This window comes from Ictidomys tridecemlineatus, chromosome 1 (genome assembly GCF_052094955.1).
Source record: "Ictidomys tridecemlineatus isolate mIctTri1 chromosome 1, mIctTri1.hap1, whole genome shotgun sequence".
Taxonomy (NCBI): domain Eukaryota; kingdom Metazoa; phylum Chordata; class Mammalia; order Rodentia; family Sciuridae; genus Ictidomys; species Ictidomys tridecemlineatus.
The window spans coordinates 102754659-102775738 of record NC_135477.1 but is presented as its reverse complement, the minus strand read 5'-3'; the positions used below and the strand labels follow the sequence as shown (position 1 = coordinate 102775738).

The following is a 21080-nucleotide window of genomic DNA, read 5'->3' as shown; positions in this document are numbered from 1 at the left end:
AGTCAGAGGAATAAAAGGAGTAAAAGAATATTTTATTTTCTTTGACATATTTGATATGACTGCATGGATAGTTTTAGCAATAAAAAACCTTCATTTAAATCCAAAACTTTAAAGATAATTCTTTTGTGTATATACTTGGGGATTGAACCCAGAGGTGCTTTACCACTGAGCTACATCTCCAGTCCCTTTTATTTTTTAATGGAGACAAGGTCTCACTAAGTTGCTTAGGACCTCACTAAGTTGCTAGGGCTGGTCTCAAATTTTCAATCTCCCTGCTTTAGCCTCTCAAGTCACTGGGATTACAGGTACATGCCACCACATCCAGCACCTAAAGATAATTTTATTAGAAGTAGAAAATAATCATTTTTTTTTTAAAAATGTGGCAAGGGTTAGGTGAAATCTTGATGTAACACAATGCATTGAAACACTGTGGCTTCTTTTCCTTTCTAAACCTCCATCACAAATAGCCCAATAAGGAATAGCCTGGCATATATCTCCTCAATTACACATTGTCATTACTAATGTCTGTATATTTGTGATGCACATAATTCAGGTTAAAGAAAGTTAAAAATTAGTATGATGGCTTATCTGCCGTTTACATTCCATAGGGCCTATATGAGGCTAGACAAGTACCTATGTGTTGTTTCTCTTTGTATTTTCACATTACCTAGAATTGTGTGCCTTGGTTAAGGAGGTTTACAATAAATGCTTATGGAGTGGCTGAAAATAGTTAGAATATCAAGAGTTCATATTTCCTGTTTAGGTCAACCACAATTCAAATTGCTTTACATGTTCCCAAAGTTGTATAAGCACTCAACATACATTGGAAAAAGTATGTTGGGCTACTATGATTCTTTTGAAGTGCTGATGTCAAAATGAAAGACCACAAAATCCTACTGTTGAACAGAAGATGTTATGTATGACATTAAATTAGAAATAATTTCACAGTTTTTTAAATAGTTTAGTTTTATATTGGTTCATGAGACCTAGAAGTGTGTGTTTGGGTTTTTTTTTTTAAATCACTGAATGCTTTTTGAATATTTCAGAAAAATATTAGGAATAACTGAGAATTCAGATATGTCATCTCAGTTTATACAATCTTTGCATAATACTGTCTTGGTGATTGAAATTTTCACTCATAAGCTATTCCTATTTATATCAAAAAGTCTCCTAAAAGAAGGGCTAGTTGTCTTTATCTTCCAAAGTTACAAGCTTTGAGAGAAATGTTCTCAAATATGTGCTAACTATTTAGAGATACTCAGATTGGATTAGGAAAAAAAACACAATAAAAATTTAGAAAGTATATAAAATCTTATATACAAGAAGTTGGAACTTACCTGAATAAGAATCTCAACTCTAGAGGGTTTATTTTTTTATGTTTTTAATTTCCCTGGGGTGCACGTGTGTTTGTTTATGTAAGTCTATAAAGTCATTAAAAAAAAACTTTAATGAAATCCCATTCTTAATACTGGCAGTTATATATTGACCAAAGAAAACGAAAATTATTTGGCAAATCCAGAATGACTCTTCCATTCTACCAATATAGGTGAATTAGGAGCATTAAAAGTGCATATGCATATCCACTTGTCTGAGTTAGGTGCATATATTATGCACATTTGATTATAGAATGCATTTCTAAATTTCTTTTACTAACTATCCTCATAATCTTTGTGTAAAATCACAGAGCCAAAATGAAATATTCAGGTAATCCACAAAACTGAATTGAAGTTTGAACTATAAAAGACATTTAGTTTTACACCATAGGCCATCAGCATGAATCGATTAACAGATTTTTTTTAATCTAAGAGTTTAGCAAAAAGTAAATTAGAAATAACAGAGCTGCTTCATGCTTAGTTATCTAGTTCTAAATTTAGAGTGCCTGATTAATATTGACAGCAGAATAGGTAGAAAGGAGATTTCCTGATGTAAAGCATCCTCCAAATTGATGTTAGTTTGCCTTACACATATTTCAAATTCTTTGTCACAAAACATTTTGCATGAATAGGATTCCCTTGACCGGGCTTCTGTTACCTGATTTTAAACAATTAAAGACAGCCTTTTTCTAATGTCCATCTCTAGATCAAACATTCCTTCTCCAGTGCATGTGTTTCAAATGTTAATAAAATTTTCATTTCCAAAAGCTTCAAAATGACAGGACAAAATTCTGTCCTTTAGGAGCACAAAAACAACTGTGTTTCTGTCTGCAGGTAGTGGAGGACATGCTAGAGGACGAGGAAGAAGAAGATGACAAAGATGACAAGGTAATTATCTTTCCCAGCACTTGGGTACCTGGGGATGGGGAAATGTAGACATGACACTGTTTTCACAGACAGTTAAAAAAGGAGTTGAAGTGTTTGAGTCCAGAAAATTGGACAGTGCTGTTTATCATCCTAACAATGCCACTGCATGTTGCAAAGAGGGAGAGAGGGCTATAAATCCTCTTCGCTTTTGTCCAGAGCTGGGTCAAATATTTTTCTGCCAGGAACAAAAAAAATAAAATAAAATAAAATAATTCAGCTTGTCTGGAACTTGATAGCTCTCGTGAAGATAACGGCAGTGACAACTGTTTTTGAAGGGCAAAAATTTGTCCTATCTTGAGTATTACAAATGATTCTATGCTTTGGGGGAAGAGGGGAGTGAAAAAATCAGCAGCCTTGCATGAGTTGAGCATAGATATTGCCGTCTGTAATTTTCAAAGAATTGCTCAGCAAAAGAACACGTGTGTGGAGCACTCAAGAGGACATTTAAATAACCCTGGTGTCCAGTGGTCTTGTCTAGATTTGGAATGACCCCATGGCTCCTCCATCAGGGAAGTCCATTCAGGCTGAGGCTCCTACTTCAATTGCTGGTGGGCTTGGGGAGGCTGACTACAGTAAATAACAGCTAGTTTCTGGGACTGCTTGGATTGGTTGTCCCCTGGGGAGAGGGGACAGCTAGGGGGAAGAATTAGAATGACCTTGCACCACTGCAGCTGTGGCTGGTATTGGAAGAACAGCTTTCTATGGCCATTTGTTACATCATGACCTCTGTGATTTCTATACCTAAAACCTACAAAGTCTTAAGGTGAAATCAGAGGCAGGGAGAGAATATCATTATTTCTTTGCACATTGTTTGGCAAATAAAGCCAGATTTTGACTTTCACCAGAATCTGACTTCTGTTATAGTAAAGCAATGAAATTTTTTGAAGGAGAAAAACAATGTATCTCAATTTATGCCCTTGACCTTTGGTTCCAATAGAGATATAGAGGTATGTCCTCAAGAATTTGTTTTGGAAGCAAGCACTAGAGGTGTCCAAAAAAAAAAAATCACAGAGATTAGTTAACTTCACAAATGACTCTTTTCCTGAATAATATTCAGTGCTTAAAGAAAATAAAGACACTCATGCGGGCTTTTCCCCTCTTCTCCCTTCTAATGCTATTTCAAACATTTTTGACAGAGCTTTTATGTGAAATTTTTCTTCTGTACATCATTCGGTTATTAGCAACATCATCAAACATAAACTAACAAAATCTTCTTCCTGCAAAAAACACATATGTGCTTGTTTTTAATGTTAAATAACATGAACATACACTTCTGGCAATAAATGATATGATTTATTGTTAAGGTCAGTTGTGGAGCTGTAGAGAGATTGTATTTTAACTCAACATGCCAGCTCTGAATCATCATTTCTCTGCTGATAAACACTGAGCTGCCATCCATTTATGGCCATTTCCCCTTGCTTGTTGCTGCTTTATTATTAAAGCCACCATAAAGATCCATCCCAGCAGCAGGCGTTTCCCCAGAAATGTTAATAAATGGAAACCCTTGGTGAAGTCTAGTACTTCAATGTCCCTGCTTGAAGTCACCCTATATATTTTTAGCCAGCTTGTTGATATTCTACACCTCTAATCTTTCCTTTTTATGGTCATTTTTTTTTCAACAGAGAGGATGTTAGGCTTGGGAAACAAATACACACCTAGTTAACCAGCTCACCAAAACATAGATGTCAAGTGGAACATGCGAGTGGGGAAACAACTCCAAATCTCTGGAGTAGCATCTATCGTAATCTAGTATATGGTTGTCTGGAATTGACACCCTGGTTCTAACACATTTTCAGATCTAGTTACCAAAGTTGATTGAAAGTGAGTGCTTAGATTACTGCATGAATTCAGCTGTATTCTTCTGTACAGGGTGCCAATACACAGGGTGTTTTCCTTCTGAAAAAAAAAAATGTGAGCTGACTTTTTTTTTCCTAAATGCATTCCTTATTTGGACATCATATAGGTTTTCTTTTTCTCAACCATAATTCAATATCAACATTAAAATTTTATTTCAAAAATATCAAATGTAGTAATTATAGTAGATGTTTAAGCTCTTGCATAATTGAGGAAAGAATCCTAGAGTGGACATCCTGAAATGTAAAGTTTTTGTACCATAAGAAATGGAAACGTGAAAGGATCCTGCAAGTTTCCATTTACTGGCTTCCATCCCTTGACTGGCTCTCACAGCCCTGCATTGTTAAGTCTTGGCTATCCGTGTGTCTGAATGGGAGAAGGGTAATTTCCTACTTTAAAAAATTCATTGGTTCCTCTATTTAAAGTTTGTGTATAGAGTCATGCGTAATGGAATTTCATAAGAAAACAAATGTGTTTTTCACCATACGAGCAGGTACTGACCTCTAGCTCTCATTATTTCTCTGTTTTCTCATATGGTATAATAGTGGGGTCAGGTCAGTGGGTCCTCTTATAGGATAAAAGTAAAAAAGATTAATAAATGTGCCAAAGCCTCATGTTAATTGAACCTGAAGCATATGTTGCAAGTATGTAAAATATGTCCCAGATGTTTCAGCAGGGCTAGTGTCTTGGCTTCCCTGATTACCACGAGGCAGCTATTAGTCCTATAACCTTTGGACTTGGGGGTAAATGGGGTATTACGTGGCACAGAATGAGAGCACCTGTTTTCCATTCAGCAAAGACCCCTGGCAGGCTTTGCCTAAGCCAATCCATATGTTTTCACTTAGCAGATTGTTGGGCGATTATGAAAAGTGTCTTTCTTTAGAGCCAGCATTGATATTAGTCACTCACAATGAAAGGCGAGTCATTGGCTACTTGACAAGGTCCATGCGGGCATAAACTGAAGTCCTTTATCTCATTTGAGCTTCGAGTATTTTCCCTCAGCATAATTATATACATGGCAAAGACACAGGTATAAGAAGTTGAAGCAAAGATTACAATTACTTCACATAATTGCTTTGTAATAGCTTTTCTTCAGTGCTGACTTTAGCACCTGGGAAAGCTTTGGTTGAAGTTGGTTAAAGCTAACTTGTGAATTACCTGCATCTCCATATTTTGAAATTTTTCTAGATTATGACCTTTTAAGTATTTTTCCTTGAATTCTTCCTTTTTATTAAAAGATCTCATCATTATTCAGATGGCCACACACTTATTCTTCATTCTAAAATCCACTATCCACATTTGTTTGAATCTAAAATTAGGTGGCTTCTCTCTTAATCCAATTTCACAATTTTAACAAAGAGAATATGAGTTCTAAATGGTGAGTCTTAGTTATGAAGCATTGACTTGTTAATATTTTCACTTATCTGCATCATACATAACATAGTACATTAGCTCTACGTTAAGCCGTGCTGCAGATGACATTTTTTTTCTGAATTAAATGTTAGAAAGACATCATACTGTGTATTCAGTTCCCTTTGTAACAGAGTGTTCTCTCAGTCAAAACAACAAAGCCTCAGTTTGATGTGATTTTTGACCTGACACCAAATCTTGCCTTTGTGGTTAACAGAATATCTAAGAAAATAAGGCTGAACTAAATTACCTAGGTGGAGTTAAGAACAGTCATGTAATAGTGTTTTTCTCCACATTATATGTAATAATACAGTGCTCATTCTGCATAATCTAGACCTCTAATTAACGAAGATCTGCCTTCTGTAGTTTAAAAAGTTTAGGCATGCTTCCCATGGTGCATCCTACCCTTGTAATAGGATCCAGCTGCAACATCAGGAAGAGAAGACAGAATGCAGGTTTCCCTCAGGAAAAGCATGAATTCAAATGCATGGCATTCTAGTAATGTTTATTGATAAAAGATATTAAAATGTTCAGGCATTTATGCTTACATTGCTTCTCCTTTTTTTCAACGGTTATGTCAAGGTTACTATGTTTCAAGATAACTAGATGCAATGAATGAAACATATCTGAGTTCCTTCAAAATATACAGATTGTTTGCTTTGATTCTTGAAGTCTGTGTTTTCTGGTTTGATTCTCCAGCCGAAACATGTATATAATGTACCCAACATTCATACATCTCTGCATCTTAAATCAACTGTGGGGTGGGGGGAGAAAGAGATAATTCTAAGTGATATGAGAGAAGATTTTAATCTGACAAAATTGCATTTTACAGTTATATTCAGTGAAAAAAAAAGATACATGATAGGGAAATGGATCAAGGCTTTGGAGAAAGGCAGAAAGAGAACAAACAAGAAAAACAGTACTTCCTAAAATTTTTTTAAATTATATTTAACTGGAATACTATTTGTTTATCCATTTTTCTAGAGCTGCATAAAAACTGAGCACAACTTAGAGGTGTAAAGCAACACTTATATTTTTAAGATCTTGTTTCAGTAGGTCAGAAGTGCAGGCACAGCCAACTGGGCTCTCTGCTGAAGCTTTCCCCCTCAAAATATGACAGAATGAGTTCTTATTGGAGAAAACTCACTTCCAAACTCATTTAGGTTGTTAGTAGCATTCAGTAGAAAAACTAAAGCCCTTGTTTTCTGCTCCTAGCCAATTTCTGTGGGATCTTCTGTCTTTAAATTTATCTTTGGACGATCTTTGTTGAGTTGAATCTCTCCCATGCTTCAACTCTCCTTCAAGAAGATGCTAGCTCACCAGATTAGACCAGACCCCAGTGATAACCTCCCTTTCTCTCTTTCTTAAAGACAGCTGTGCTGTGGAACATAATCATGGGAGTAACTGTCCCATTATACCCACTATACTTCTGAACCCATCCCCAAACGTAAGAATAGGGGATTCTACATGACTTATAGACTAAGAGGTAGGAATCTTGGTCTCCATCTTAGAATTCTGTCTACCACAACCATATAGACCCCCCCCATGCTGTAAGGTGAAAATGGAACCATCTGTGTTCCTTGGACTTATGGTTGCTGTGTCACAACCTTCCTACAGTAAACAAAAGAGGAAAGCCAATCTGCCTAAACATGTTCTTTTATTGGATAGAAGCATCTCATTGCAGAGAGATAAGCTGAAGTGCACAGTAGTTGTATTGCTGGTAAAATCAATATATCCCACTTGTTTTATCCACTTTTGATCTGAAGCCAGGGGTGGCTGGGCAGAGAGTCTGAGGGGTCATTTCTATCCTCTCATTTTTCCCATCTGGAAAAGAATATTAAGAATAAAATTAGTAAAAGGTGGGGATTCCTTTTTGGGGGACGTGGTGGTGCTTAAGCCCACTGGGCTAACAGCCTACTGATCTCAAGTTTGTATAAACTCTCTACTTCACCCCAAATCATAGGGATAATAAAACTAGAGGGGCCCAAGATATAATCCAATGTAACCATCTTTTTTTTTTTTTTAAATAAGGCACCTGGGGGCCAGGGGTGTAACTCAGTGGTAAAGCACTTACCTAGAATGTGTAAGGCACTGAGTTTAGTCCCCAGCATCACAGATAAAATAAAAACAAGGGGAAGCTTGTTCAGCCAAAATGAGTATCACAGGTGACACAGACAATAAATGACAGAATAACTGAGACCCAGATTTCCTGACTTCAAATGTGGCATCTTTATCTTTCCTTAAGCCCAGGCTTCCTGGGGCATGGGGTGGAGTATGGAGGCAAATTGCTTCAGACATTGAAGGGCACCTAGTTTGGCTCTATAGCTTAGCTATTGTGAATTTTGCTGCTATGTGTCTGTATGTGTCTGTGTCACTGTAGTACGCTGATTTTTAAATCCTTTGGGTATATACCAGGAAGAGTAATTGGGTCAAAGATGGATCCATTCCTATTTTCTTTGAGGAATCTCCCTACTACTTTCCAGAGTGGTTGCACCAATTTGCAGTCCCACCATTGTTTGTTGTTGTTGTTGTTGTTGTTTTGATGGTGCTAGGGATTGAACCTAGGGGCACTCTACAATAAATGAGCACAACTTAGAAGTATAAAGGGACAACTCCTACCTCCTTTGTTTATTTATTTTTTATTTTTTTTCTTAAAGAGAGAGTGAGAGAGAGAGAATTTTTTAATATTTTATTTTTTAGCTTTTGGCGGACACAACATCTTTGTTTGTATGTGGTGCTGAGGACCGAACCCGGGCCGCACGTATGCCAAGGGAGCGCGCTACCGCTTGAGCCACATCCCCAGCTCCCTCCTTTATTTTTAAGATGGGGTCTGGCTAAGCTGCCAAGGCTTGAACTTGCTATCCTCCTACCTCAGTCTCCCAAGTAGCTGGAATCACAGATGCAGGCCACCATACACAGACTCAGACAAGATCTTGAATAAGTATTTGGGTAGTATGATAAGAAAACTCCCATTCCAGCTGGGGTATGTTTAATTCTGCATTTCCTCTACTTCTCATTGTTCCGCACACTCAGTTATCTTAAGAGATGTGATATACCTGGAATGAGACTAAAAATGTTCATGTCCTAATCCCTGGAGCCTGTGAATGTGTAACACAGCATGAAAAAGAGGAATTAAGGCAGTAGATAGGATAAGGTTACTTATTAGCTGACCTTAAAATAGGGTGATTATCCTAGATTATCTGAGTGGGCCCATATAATCATTTGTGTCTTTAAGGGGAGGGGGGCATTCAGAGCAGCTGGCAGCTGATGGCTACTTGTGCAGCTATGGCCAAGATCAGAGCTTAGGAACTTTGTAGCAAGAAGAAGAAAAAGCTGCTGCACCAGCTGGACCACCTGAAAGGGGCTCTCCCAGCTGCGTGTTGCTAAAGTGATGGACGGCCTGGGGGTCCAAGCTCTCCAAGAGAGCTTGTCTGTAGTCATTGCTTTTGTTCTCAATGTCACTAGCCAGGCTCAGGAAACCTGAGGGTGTTTTACAAGGCAGGAAGAATCTGCTGCCAAAGAAAGCACACGCCTGCACTACAGGCTCAGTGAGCACAAGGAAACCCTGGAGACCAAGAAGCAGCTGTGGAAGGAGTAGATGTTACCCTCGAGGGAAGAAGGTGGTCAAGGACTGATCATTGCAGCAGAGATAAAACACAAACGGGCTGGAGCAAGGTTGGGGGGCCAGGGACTGCTATGGCTGGCTTTGAAGATGAAAAAGGAGGCCACAAGCCAAGAAGATGTAGGCAGTTTCTACAAGATAGAAAGCACAAGGAAAAGGATTCTCCCCTAGAGTCTTTGAAAGAAATGCAGCTCTGCTCACATCTTGACTTTAGCCCCGTGAGACCCATTTTAGACTTAACTACAGAACTGTAAGATAATAAATATATGTTAAGCCACTAGGTTTATGGTAATTCACTAAAGTAGCAATAGTGAACTATTATAGGTACCTTCCAGCTGAATTTTCTATACTGCTTCAAAAGCATTTTATTTGATAGCACTAGTGTGAACTCCTAATTTTTCCTTCCTAACTTAGTCCTATTCTTCTATGTAAATATGGCCACACAGTTCTTCATTCAATATGGAAAGTAAAAATAGTATCTAAAAAGCAAATATCTTTATTCAAATTGTCTTAATTTTTATTTCAGAAAAACTCACCCCAAAATGAGAGGGGGATATTGCCCATCTGATATGGTTGCATACTCTCCTGTTTAGGAGCCTGTGTTTTAAATTGATGAATGTAATGGCAAATCATGAGTAACGTCAATTTTCAACAGAATGTCACTTCCTCACAACATTCATTTCATTCCTTAAAACATTTCACCCTACAAAACTCCAGGGCAGTGGTTATTTACCATTTAGAGATGATAAATCGTTTGAGAATCTTAAGAAATTTGCAGACTTACTCCCCAGAAGAAATTACACCAACACACTTTTTAACGCCATTTTTGCTGACATAGAAATGGAATTGCTTTTTAGAAATTGAAGTATCTTTATGAAGTCATATTTTATTGCTCTCACCATCTTCCTCAAGACATTAATGTCTATTTCCTCAAACACCTGAGATAAATTCAAATTTTTTCAAGTAAAAAATTATATTAAAAAGTTTCTACAAAAAGACTGATATTTGGCTTGATTTTGATATTATGGAAGGGCTTTGATGCAACAATATGCTTGTTATCTTTGACATTTGTTTGATTATGACTTTCAGTTTCATGGCAGTAAGTGCTCGAAACACCAATTTGGCAAAAGAAAACAGTAACAAACAAATATATGCTATAACTTTAGTAGATAAGGAGTCCTAGAATTCTCCTAGAATTCCCCAGGAATTCTTTCTGAATTCATACAACATTAATGAGATCATCTTTTGCTTCCTTAATGCTTCATGGTTGAAAAATGGATTAAATATTTTTGTGTCTACATTAAGGTCAGTGGAGGCAGAATTAGGTTTCTAAGAGTTGAGGCAGAATTAGCTTTCTAAGAGTTATTTTGTGATTCTAGCTGCTGGCAGGTTTATACCTCTAAACAAATTGACAGCTTTGTCACTTCATCACTTATTCTACTTTGCAGAAGCACTTCTCCAATTTTGAAATATTTGGGTAGATATTTGTGCCCCCTGCCCACCTGCTCTTCTAGAGTGGCAGGTGGGCTAAAGTAATTGAAATAGAAAAAGTTACCTGGATAATTTGGCAAGAATACCCATCAAATAAAGCTAAACTAAGAATAGAACTCTTTCTGGTTAGTTTATTCTGATAGTTGGATTTCCTTTGCCTTAAAAACGAAGAAACTTTTATTTGAAGGCCAATCAAATGTTGCAAGACAGTCCTCTGCAAAGCTAGTTAACTTCTGTATTGCAACAGTGAACTTCCTTTTCTGCTCCCATTTCTTGACAAAAACTCTTGAAATAGCAGTGTGTCAGCCCTGGCTCTCAGGAGGTTGACAACATACAGAGAAATAGACACGATTTTTTCAGGATTGCTGGCAGAGTCGTTGACACCGGCTGACACCACTGCATGTTGAGATGAGAAGAATGTTTCTTCACCAAAGCAGCAGAACCAGATGTGTTGCCAAGCATCACAGATGCTCCATCTGAGCCCAGAGTGCCAAGATTTTTATTCTGCCTGAAAGTTTGTTTGGCAAAGAAATTCTTCACCATGTTAAAGACATTGACTCTGCAGATCCTAAAAGGAGTTCACAAAGTAAGAATTCTTCCGGGATTGTAAAAACCTGCCAACAGGAGTTGGCTATACAAATAGAGGTATCTATTTTCATTAACTTACATGCAAAAAAATATTAAAGAAATGTCAGAAATTCTGTGATTAGATACAACTCCAAGAAATGTGTGCTTCACCAAATATTTCCAGCAGCATATGAGTTACTTTTCTTGGTGATAGGGTTAACACATAAAAATGCTTCATTATAAGTACCCACTCCTTATTTAAGGGCAAATCCTAAGCCAGGTAAAGTTCCTGTCTAAAAATTGGGACAATTTTATAATAAGTGAAAATTCCACAATGTCCAATAGATTTTCAGAGTAGGCAGTCTGAGGTACTTCTTCAATTAATTGATTCCACGCTTCTATTGGGCAGAATTCTGCCACACAAGTACTGCAATGTTTGTGTTTTATCACATTGCATAATTACAATAAAACCAATAGATATGAAAACTTCATGGCACTAATTTTTCTTTAAAGTTTTCCAACTTAAGCTAGACTCAAAGTAAAAAGATGCATGGCTTATACTCGTGTGAGACAAGTGTGTTTTCTTAGATTCTCATCAAGAAGCTGTTTTAGAAGCCTGAATATTGTCTTCTTACCTTTGGTAGCACCCATGGCAGATTGCGTTATGTTAAAAATATAATTTCTTGCCCACCAGTGTTGGCTGCACAACTCACTTTGGCTGACACCTGCCACTTCCAAGAAAAGGTTTTAAGGGCCACCCTGGGCTCTTCCATCTCTTTTCTTTCTGCCATGATACTGGAACTGTCCACAGAAAGGCACTCCTTCAGCCTGAGTCCCGGAATAAAAATAACATGAGGCCAACTCATGGACATGTAGTGTGTGTAAAAAAAATAATTCTTTGGTTCTACAAGTCTCTAAGATTTTGAGGTCTTGGTTCTTGCAACTAAACTTTGTCTAGGCTGATGGATCCAGCATCCTATCTCTGCCACTCTGTGAATCAGTGATTTAATATTACATTTGACATAGAACAGTCTCTTTTTTTTTTTTACAAGAGTAATCAATTTCTCAGAAAGGAACTTAAAATTTTTCTTTCCTAAGTTCACATACCTACCAAACCCCCTGCACCTTGAAGCCCAACCTCAGGTAAAGTTTGAACTATTTTGTTATTGTGTATCTCCCATTGAAAAATGATACTTCATTCCATAAACACATGTTGAGGGACAAGACACTGGGCATACAAAGACAATATGACACAACATGAGCTTTTCAGAAGTCTCTAGCTGATGGGGCCCTTGGTTATATAAGCCAATGATTATAATACAACAAGGAAAATGTTAAGAAAGTTATGAACAATTTTGGTGAGAAAACAGGAGGGTAACTGTCATCTCAGAATTGTCAGCAAATGTTCCACAAAGGAAGTGGCATTCAGTTTGGGTCTTGAAGTGGGTATGAGCATGTACCAGGAAGGGTGGCATAAAATCAAGGACTGTGTAGTGTAGTAGGAACATAGAGTGCTGCTGATGAGGTAGAAGAAAATGACACTGGAAATGTAAATTTAAGCTCATGAAACTTTTAGCCATCATCTGAGTTTGGATGATATTCTCAAAGTAATAAGAAATGGAATCAAAAGCAGTATAGTTTCAATGTATGAATTTTCATGATGAAGTTGTGCTTTAGATAGAGAACTTTTGCCCATTAACCAACACCTTTCCAATTCCCCATGTCTTCTACCCTCTCAGTCAGATAGAAGGAATAAGTTCTAGTGTTCCATTACACAGAGGGTGATTGTAGTTAACAATATTATATCATTCAAAATAGCTAGAAGAAAGATCCTGAATGTTCTCACAAAGTAATATGAATACTTGAGATGAAGTGTCCTGAGTTAATCAATAGATGATGTAAAAATGTTCCAGAACATCACACAGTACCCCACAAAGGTGCACAATTATTATCAGCCAAAAAATAAGTGTTCATTTCTATAAAGAACCATGGCAACCAGACAGAGGATGGAATAAGATGGAAATGAGACTTGAAGTAGGGAAATATGCTAGGAGGCACTAAAATAGCTCTGATAAAAAAATAAAGGCATCTTTAAACAGTAATAGTGGTAATAGAAACTAATTTGAGAGATATTTTTAATACTAAGTCTAAGATTATTTTTAAAATTATATTGAAGTGAGTAAGGTAAATTTTAGGATTGTGGTTGGCTGGGTTATCCAGCTGAGATGTATTTGTACAGCCCATTCTTATTTCAAAGTACTTTCCTTTCTTACCTTTTCAATATTAACAAGAACTTTACACATTGGCATATCAGGTATCATTTCCTTGTTCCAGTAACAGGAAGATTAGCCTGGCTAGTGTGGAAGTAGCTAAGATTAGATACCAGATCATGGGACAGCAGTTAAGCCTACCAAACAAGTTAACTTGTCCAATAGAAGAAGAAGAAGCTGAGGAATTAGGAAATATATCTGGTGTTTCCTAACATTATTCATGTTCTGAGATAAGAAATGAAATCCTCTAATTAATTTGCCTACCCAGATATGTAGCAAAGCCTGTTGACTTATGACACCTAGGCCACTTGATATGTAGTTTGTATGTCCATACCCTGTTTTGCTCAATATAAACAGAAAGTCCTATCTACCTCTGTTCCCTGGCACTGGGAATGACATCTGGAGGAATGATGGCAGCAGGTCACACCCAAGGTCTTTTACCTATTCAGTAAGCACAGGCCCAATGTGGAGACATGAAGGGTAGTATAAAAAGAGGCTAAATAATTTTATTGTCTCAAAAGTTGATTCAGAAGGAACATAATAACCATGGTTAGTCTGATTTTGATCTAACAGTCATGAGGACAATTTGATGCTGGCAGAACTTGGGTCAGTTGAGAAGCAGTTACTGCTGTTACTGTTTTGATTTTTGTTCTTCTTTTATTTTTTGAGTTTTATTTTTTTATTGTTGATAGACTTTTATTTTATTTATTTATATGTGGTGCTGAGAATGGAATCCAGTGCCTCACACATGCCAGGCAAGTGCACTACTGCTGAGCCTCAACCCCAGCCCCAGCCCCAGCCCCTGCTGTTACTGTTTTATAGATGAAAAACTGAAACCTCGGAGACACATAACACACTAACAAAAGTCTCATATGAAGAAAAAAAAACTTTAAAGACTAGTTTATTCCTCTAACGTCCATTTTTTCCTTCACAATAACTCTCCCAAAACTTAGTAACCTAAAATAATAATTTATCATTCTTTCATTATTCAGTGGGTTGACTGGGCTCACCTAGGCAGTTCTTACTGAATTTTGTGTGGTTCTTATCAGATTTCTGGGGTAGTAGCCATCTAAAGTTTGACTAGACTGGGTAGTTAAGGTGGCTCAGTCAGATGACTGACAGTTGTTGTTGGCTTCTTGCAGCACAGCAGCTTGGTTCTGAGAGGGAAAATAAAAAAGCGAGTGTTTCAAGAGACCCAAGTGGTAGCTGCAAGGCTTGTGAACTAGACCTGCAAGTTTCAGAGTGTCACTGTTACCATATTCTACTAGTCAAGCAAGACCAAGCCAGATTCAAGGAAAGGGAAACTCAGTTCTACCTATTGATAAGTGATATCAAGATCACATTGCATAAGAACCTATGTATTATATGGGAGATATAGTGTGTCCATCTTTGGAAAACAAAATCAGCCACAATTTCAAAGAACAAAAACTTCTAATATGTATCATGTAGCATCAAGGAATATGGAACCTAGTACATACCTGTTAATTTCAGGGATTTGGGAAGCAGAGGCAGGAGGTCTGCAAGTTTGAGGCTAGCAATTTAGCAAGACCCTATCTCAAAATAAAAATAAAAAGGACTAGGAATATAGCTCAGTGGCAAAGTGCCCCTGGGTTCAATCTCCAATATGGGAAAAATAATGAAACCTATTGCCTACCAGGAGACTGTTTATCCAAAGTAGGTTAGATCATTTCAAAAATAAACATGGCACCTTCAGATTACCAAAGAAGGTCCGTGTGTGTGCGTGCGCTCGCGCAAACACATATATAACAATTTACATACTGGAGATGAGAAGAAACAAAGGATTGTTGTCATTCACTATTTCTCCATTGAGATACAAAAGTTCTTCCTAATTCTTTCTTTGTCTAGGTTGTAGATAAAGACTTCATCCAAAATTTTCACCTTTCAGCTAAATTGACCCTTGAGGTTTGTTGAGAATTAGGAAGGAGTTGCAAAGAACCCTACAAAATTCCTGTATGAATCATAATAAACATTCACTGTCCTCCACTTATAAAGGAGAACAAAATGCCAATAGACTGTGTTCTAGAAATTGGGCTTTAACCTACCAGGACTGGCTGCCAAAAATGAAAAGTCCACTGAGAAAGGAGATTGCAGAATACTTCTTAAAACATAATAGTTTCTACTTTTTAGAACATGTAATTGGCATTGTACTAGTTTTTTCCCAAGGATGTTTCTCACTAATATCTCTGAAAATTTTTTTTGTAAGAACCATAAGTAACTTGGCCAAGACCCTTTTTTCTATATCTCTGGAGCTAATGTTTCTCTGTGGTAGTGAGGTAGCGTTATGTGGATGTTAAAATCAATATTCCACATGTTATGCACACAGATGCCATTTCTTAGTTCTGTTATCTCAGCCATGTATTCTGATCAGCAGTGGTTTGGGAATGAGTACAGTATCTATATTCTCTTTGTGATTCCGCACTTGAATATTTTGGAGTCATAGGAGGCAATGTGATAAACGAATATACAGCTGGGGCAGGCTGATAATGTAAGATTTTATTGATTATCCAACAGAGTAACTACCCCAGCTGGTAGGTTTGCTTGTCACAATCTTTAGTGCCTGGGGTAGTTGAACAAGTTCTTTTCTCCCATTTAGCCAACCTCAAAGTCACACAGTTTCTGCATCAAGGTCCTCAGATTTCATACTTCGGCAATTTCTTTCCCTTCTAATGGGATATATTAGAGAAAATGTGTCACCTTTTGCACCACATAATACCAAATCAGATCAGAATTCATGCACAATTATGTCAGTGGAAATCTAATAGTATAGGCTGGCTTATCTCTAGATAACACATGGAAAAATAAACTTCCACAACCGACAGAGTCACTTGATATTTTTCTCAGATAAGTTATTTGTAAGCAATCGAGCTAAAGAATATAACTGGGCTATTTTTCATACAGTGAAAAAAAAAAACCAACAGTAAAATGGTTGCTAAGCATTCTCTGCCACTACTTCTTTTTTTCCTCTGTGAAAAAGTTGCTTGATAATGAATGCAAAGAAAGAACAAAAGACATTTGTATTAGCTATATTTATTAGAACTAACAACTGTAGGAAAACAAAATTTACATAAAACACTTAGGTGAAAATAACATTCATTAATAGTTAATGGCATTTAAGTAACACGGGTTATGTGGTAGCCTACCTGGGAATGATATTAGCCTGCCTAAAAAGCATTCATCTGTTTCTCTTTTACAATCAGAAAAAAGTCAAAGCCCATCAGTAATCTGAAGTCATCTTGAAACCAATTAAAATAATTTAAGATAAGTTGTACTGCAAATGTGCTTTTTAAGTGTTTTAGACTTAGGATGTCTTAGAGATGTTGTAACCCCTTTTACTGTTACTATTTATATATAACTACCATGTGTATAGTCTTACACCTTTAATGCACTGTATTAGCTGTCACTTGAAATTAAGTGCAGGCATGTTCTTTTTTGGACTTCGGTTTCTCCTACATTAAACATTTAAATAATGACACCAATAGTAAAAGGGCAGGTAGCATTCCCTGTGGAAACTAGATTCTGCATCTGGTGGGATTCTGTTCGGGTTTTGTACATGGGAGATATCGTAATATCAGAATTTCTGAATGTTTACACACCTGGTATCCAGAAGTCTACCTGATGTCTTTTCTCAGGGAATTAGTGGAATCAAAGCTTATGGTAGGCATGTTTGATAGATAGGCCTTGTCTTCTGAGATCTGGTGATAATTCCATCAGCATTTGTCCCTAGTTGGCCACATATCTATGCGTTTTTATGTTGTTTGAGGATTTTTTCACTCACTGCTTGCATGAAGGCCTTCATTAGGTCAGGTTTTGAGGATCAAATAATTCTCCTTGAAAATGCACACAAAGTTGAATGTATCAAGTGTGAGTTTTATCCACTGAGCGTGATTTTATAGACAAATCCTAAAGCTAAAATATTTTGTTGATATCTGTTTTTAATTTATATAGGGAAAAGCAAATAGATGCTTACTGATTTAAGGGTTTTTTCCTATTTCCACAAGTCATGTTTGCTTTTTATGTTATCATGATATTGTACAGATTCTTCTTCATGATGACAAAAATTGAGCATTTTCTAAACATGCAAAACAATTAGTTTTAATAAAAGAAACTATCCAGAGGGCAGTCACCTGGAGTGCAACAATAATTGATATGAAAAATTTCTGAATTTCTGTATTATTCACCTTCCCACAATCTAAATCGTGATATAACTTATGGTGTGAGTCATTTTTCATAACATCAGGTAAAAGAGTAAGATGTTAGAAAGAGATCAGTTTTTAACATTGATCATCTATCACCTTCAAGTACCTTTGCATCTATTCACATACCCAGAGTACAGAAATGAAGGGGGAAATTTTCTAATTATGAAAAAAGAAATCAAGATATGGTATTTTTCTTATCTTCAATACAAATGACTAATTCAATTTGTTCATTTGTTCACATATTCATACATGTGTGCCATTTATGTATGCATAAGTACCTATGACAAATGTCAATTCTGTGCATCATGTACTGACACATTTTTAGAAAAGGATATAAAGAGTTTTCTTTTCCTTCATTCATCATCAATCTCAGACATACCCTACATCTGTTGCCTTCATTTACTCCCCACTTCTGTTTAATCCTAATCATTTCTTCTGTGAACTCCATTTGTAGCAGTTTGCTAAATTTTGTTCCCTGAAAACATTAGTTACTTTGATTGGGCCTATTTTCTAGTGCATGTGCCCCATGACCCCTGGACCATCCTTTATTTTCCTGTGCACTTGTGTTTAAGTTCCTTCTTTGGTCTCCAGTGTCTGTGCACCTCCAAATTTTATTCTTGCTTAGAGATTAGTCTGTGCCCACAATTTTAAATACTGCCTTAGGGATGATAACACCAAAAGCTTTTATTCCTTATTTATTCCTCAGTGTAACAAGTGTTATGCACGTGGAGTGTTGATAACACTATGCTAGATGTTCTGATGGATATAAAGAGAAATAAAACCTCTTTTTTTTAGTTATACATGACAGTAGAGTGTATTTTGACATATTTAAAGGAGCTATACCTTCCCAGTTTTCCCTTTGATCCCAATCTGCTGTCTCTTTCCACCCTCTTGGCTATTGAAAATTGTCTCACTATAACCTCAAACTCAGTACATTCCAACTTGAGTTTATTTTCTTCCTCTAGCACTTGCTTCCTTCCATGGTTAATGGATTTCTACCAAGAGTATCACATTGCTAATGAATACTCAAAAACTCAAATCATCTTTGATGGTTCTCTCTCTAATTTGTAATCAGAATTATGTACAATTTGCTATAGTAATATTTCTTTTTTTTTACTTTATACCTTCCTCTTATATTCTGTCAGATTCTACTTTGCCATCTACATAAAATGCTCTAAGATTCATTCATCCTTTAAGAATCAAAATCTAACCCTGCCACCCAATGTACTCTTCAGCCAATAGGGAGCCCCTTTTCAGAACACATAATAATGCATTTGCTCCACTCAGCTGACATTCATAATTTTCTCCCTTCCAGTTTTTCAGTGAATATGTGTGTAAGTATGTGCCAGGCACTGTATTATTCTCATTTCTTCTTCATGACAACTCAATTAAGTATGTTCTATCACCCTCATTTTATATGTGAAAACAAACTAACTTATCCAAGGTCACAAAAGGCTAGAATTTCTACCTAGATTCTGAGGCCCATACTTTAAACCTCTATGCCATATTGCTTTATGACATTTATATGGTATTTATTAACTTATGAGTTTATTTCATTTTCATATGCCTTGACTCCACACAAAAAAATCAGGTGACCAGAACTAAGTATTATAATATATATTATGCACAATGTTACATAAAAGTAAGCATTTGACTATTCCATGAATGGAAGGATATTGTATGAATGGAAAAATAGCAAATCAGAGTCCCATAACTGTGCAAACCAGTCATGTTATATGCTGGCTATTACTTCGCAAGAGAAAATTGGCTGTCAAATTATCTACATTTTGCCAATATCTTTCTGTACTTCTATCTGATATTTACACCTCCCATAAGTGTAATAGCATCCACCATTGCCAGTATGGTGAAAAAAGGAACTTTCTTTCTCTCTCACACACACACACACACACACACACACACATGAAAATAATTAATTCCTATCCCCATTCACCACTCTGAGATGCAGCTCTGTGGTGCTACAGATGACAAGAGTTGAGTGTAGTTCTTGTTCTCACAAAACCCTAGTGTCTCTTGTCAGTCACTCTCCATTTTCAAAAACCATCATCCAGTTTCAAATCCCCAGGACCTCACATTAGCCACCTTCCAGCCACTCACACTATAACCCATCTTAAAAATTCTGCCAGCAATCAGAAATGCTGAAGAGTTCTTGAGGAAATATAGCATAGTAGAAAAGGATATTTGCTCTTTAACCAGGCTGTGTGAGGTTGAACAAGGAATTTGACCTCTGTACCTCAGTTTCTCCATTATTTTATTTTAAATTTATCTATTTATTCTAATTTGTTATACATAACCGCAGAATGAATTTCAATTCATAGTACACATATAAAGCACAATTTTTCATTTCTGTGGTTGTTCACAACGTAGAGTCACACCATTCATGTCTTCATATGTGTACTTGGGGTAATGATGTCCATATCATTCCACCGTCTTCCTACCCTCATACCTCTCTCTTCCCCTCTCTCCCCTTTGCCCTATCTAAAGTTCCTCCATTTCTCTCCTGCTCACACCCCATCCCCATTATGGATCAGCATCCACATATCAGAGAAAACATTCAGCCTTTGGTTTGGGGGGATTGCCGAACTTCACTTAGCATAATATTCTCCAACTTCATACATTTGCCTGCAAAAGCCATGATTTTATTGTCTTTTATTGCTGAATAATATTCCATTGTGTATATATACCACAGTTTCTTTATTCATTTACTGAAGAACATCTAGATTGGTTCCACAATTTAGCTATTGTGAATTGTGCTGCTATAAACATTGATGTGGCTATGTCACTGTAGTAAGTATGCTGTTTTTAAGTCTTTGGTGTATAAACCTAGGAGTGGGATAGCTGGGTCAAATGGTGGATCCATTCCAAGTTTTCCATGGAATCTCCATACTGCTTTCCATATTGGTTGCACCAATTTGCAGTACCACCAGCAATGTATGATTGTGCCTTTCCCCCCACATCCTCACCAACACTGATTGTTGTTTGTATTTTTAATAGCTGCCATTCTGACTGGAGGGAGATGAAATCTTAGGGTAGTTTTGATTTGCATTTCTCTAATTGCTAGAGATGTTAAACATGTTTTCATATGTTGATGGATTGTATATCATCTTCTGAAAAGTGTCTGTTCAGTTCCTTGGCCCATTTACTGATTGGGTTGTTTGTTTTTTTAGTGTCAAGTTTTTTAAGTTCTTTATATATCCTAGAGATTAGTGCTCTATCTGCTGTGTGTGTGGTAAAATTTTGCTCCCATTCTGTAGGCTCTCTATTCACTTTACTGATTGTTTCTTTTGCTGAGAAGAAGCTTTTCAGTTTGAATCCATCCCATTTATTGATT

At 36.7% G+C, this 21080-nt stretch overlaps 1 protein-coding gene across 9 annotated transcripts in view; it reads left to right on the top strand.

The window, feature by feature from the left end:
- Mctp1 (multiple C2 and transmembrane domain containing 1) overlaps positions 1 to 21080 on the top strand; it is a 504787-nt gene that overhangs the window by 429552 nt on the left and 54155 nt on the right. For all 9 annotated transcript variants that reach the window (XR_013437193.1, XM_078044996.1, XM_005326157.4 and 6 more), the window contains one exon: positions 2208 to 2261. Coding sequence is in view for 8 of the 9 variants with exons in the window: in XM_078044996.1 (XP_077901122.1) it covers positions 2208 to 2261 (54 nt within the window). In the remaining variant the exon portion in view is untranslated. The remainder of the gene's footprint in view (positions 1 to 2207; positions 2262 to 21080) is intronic.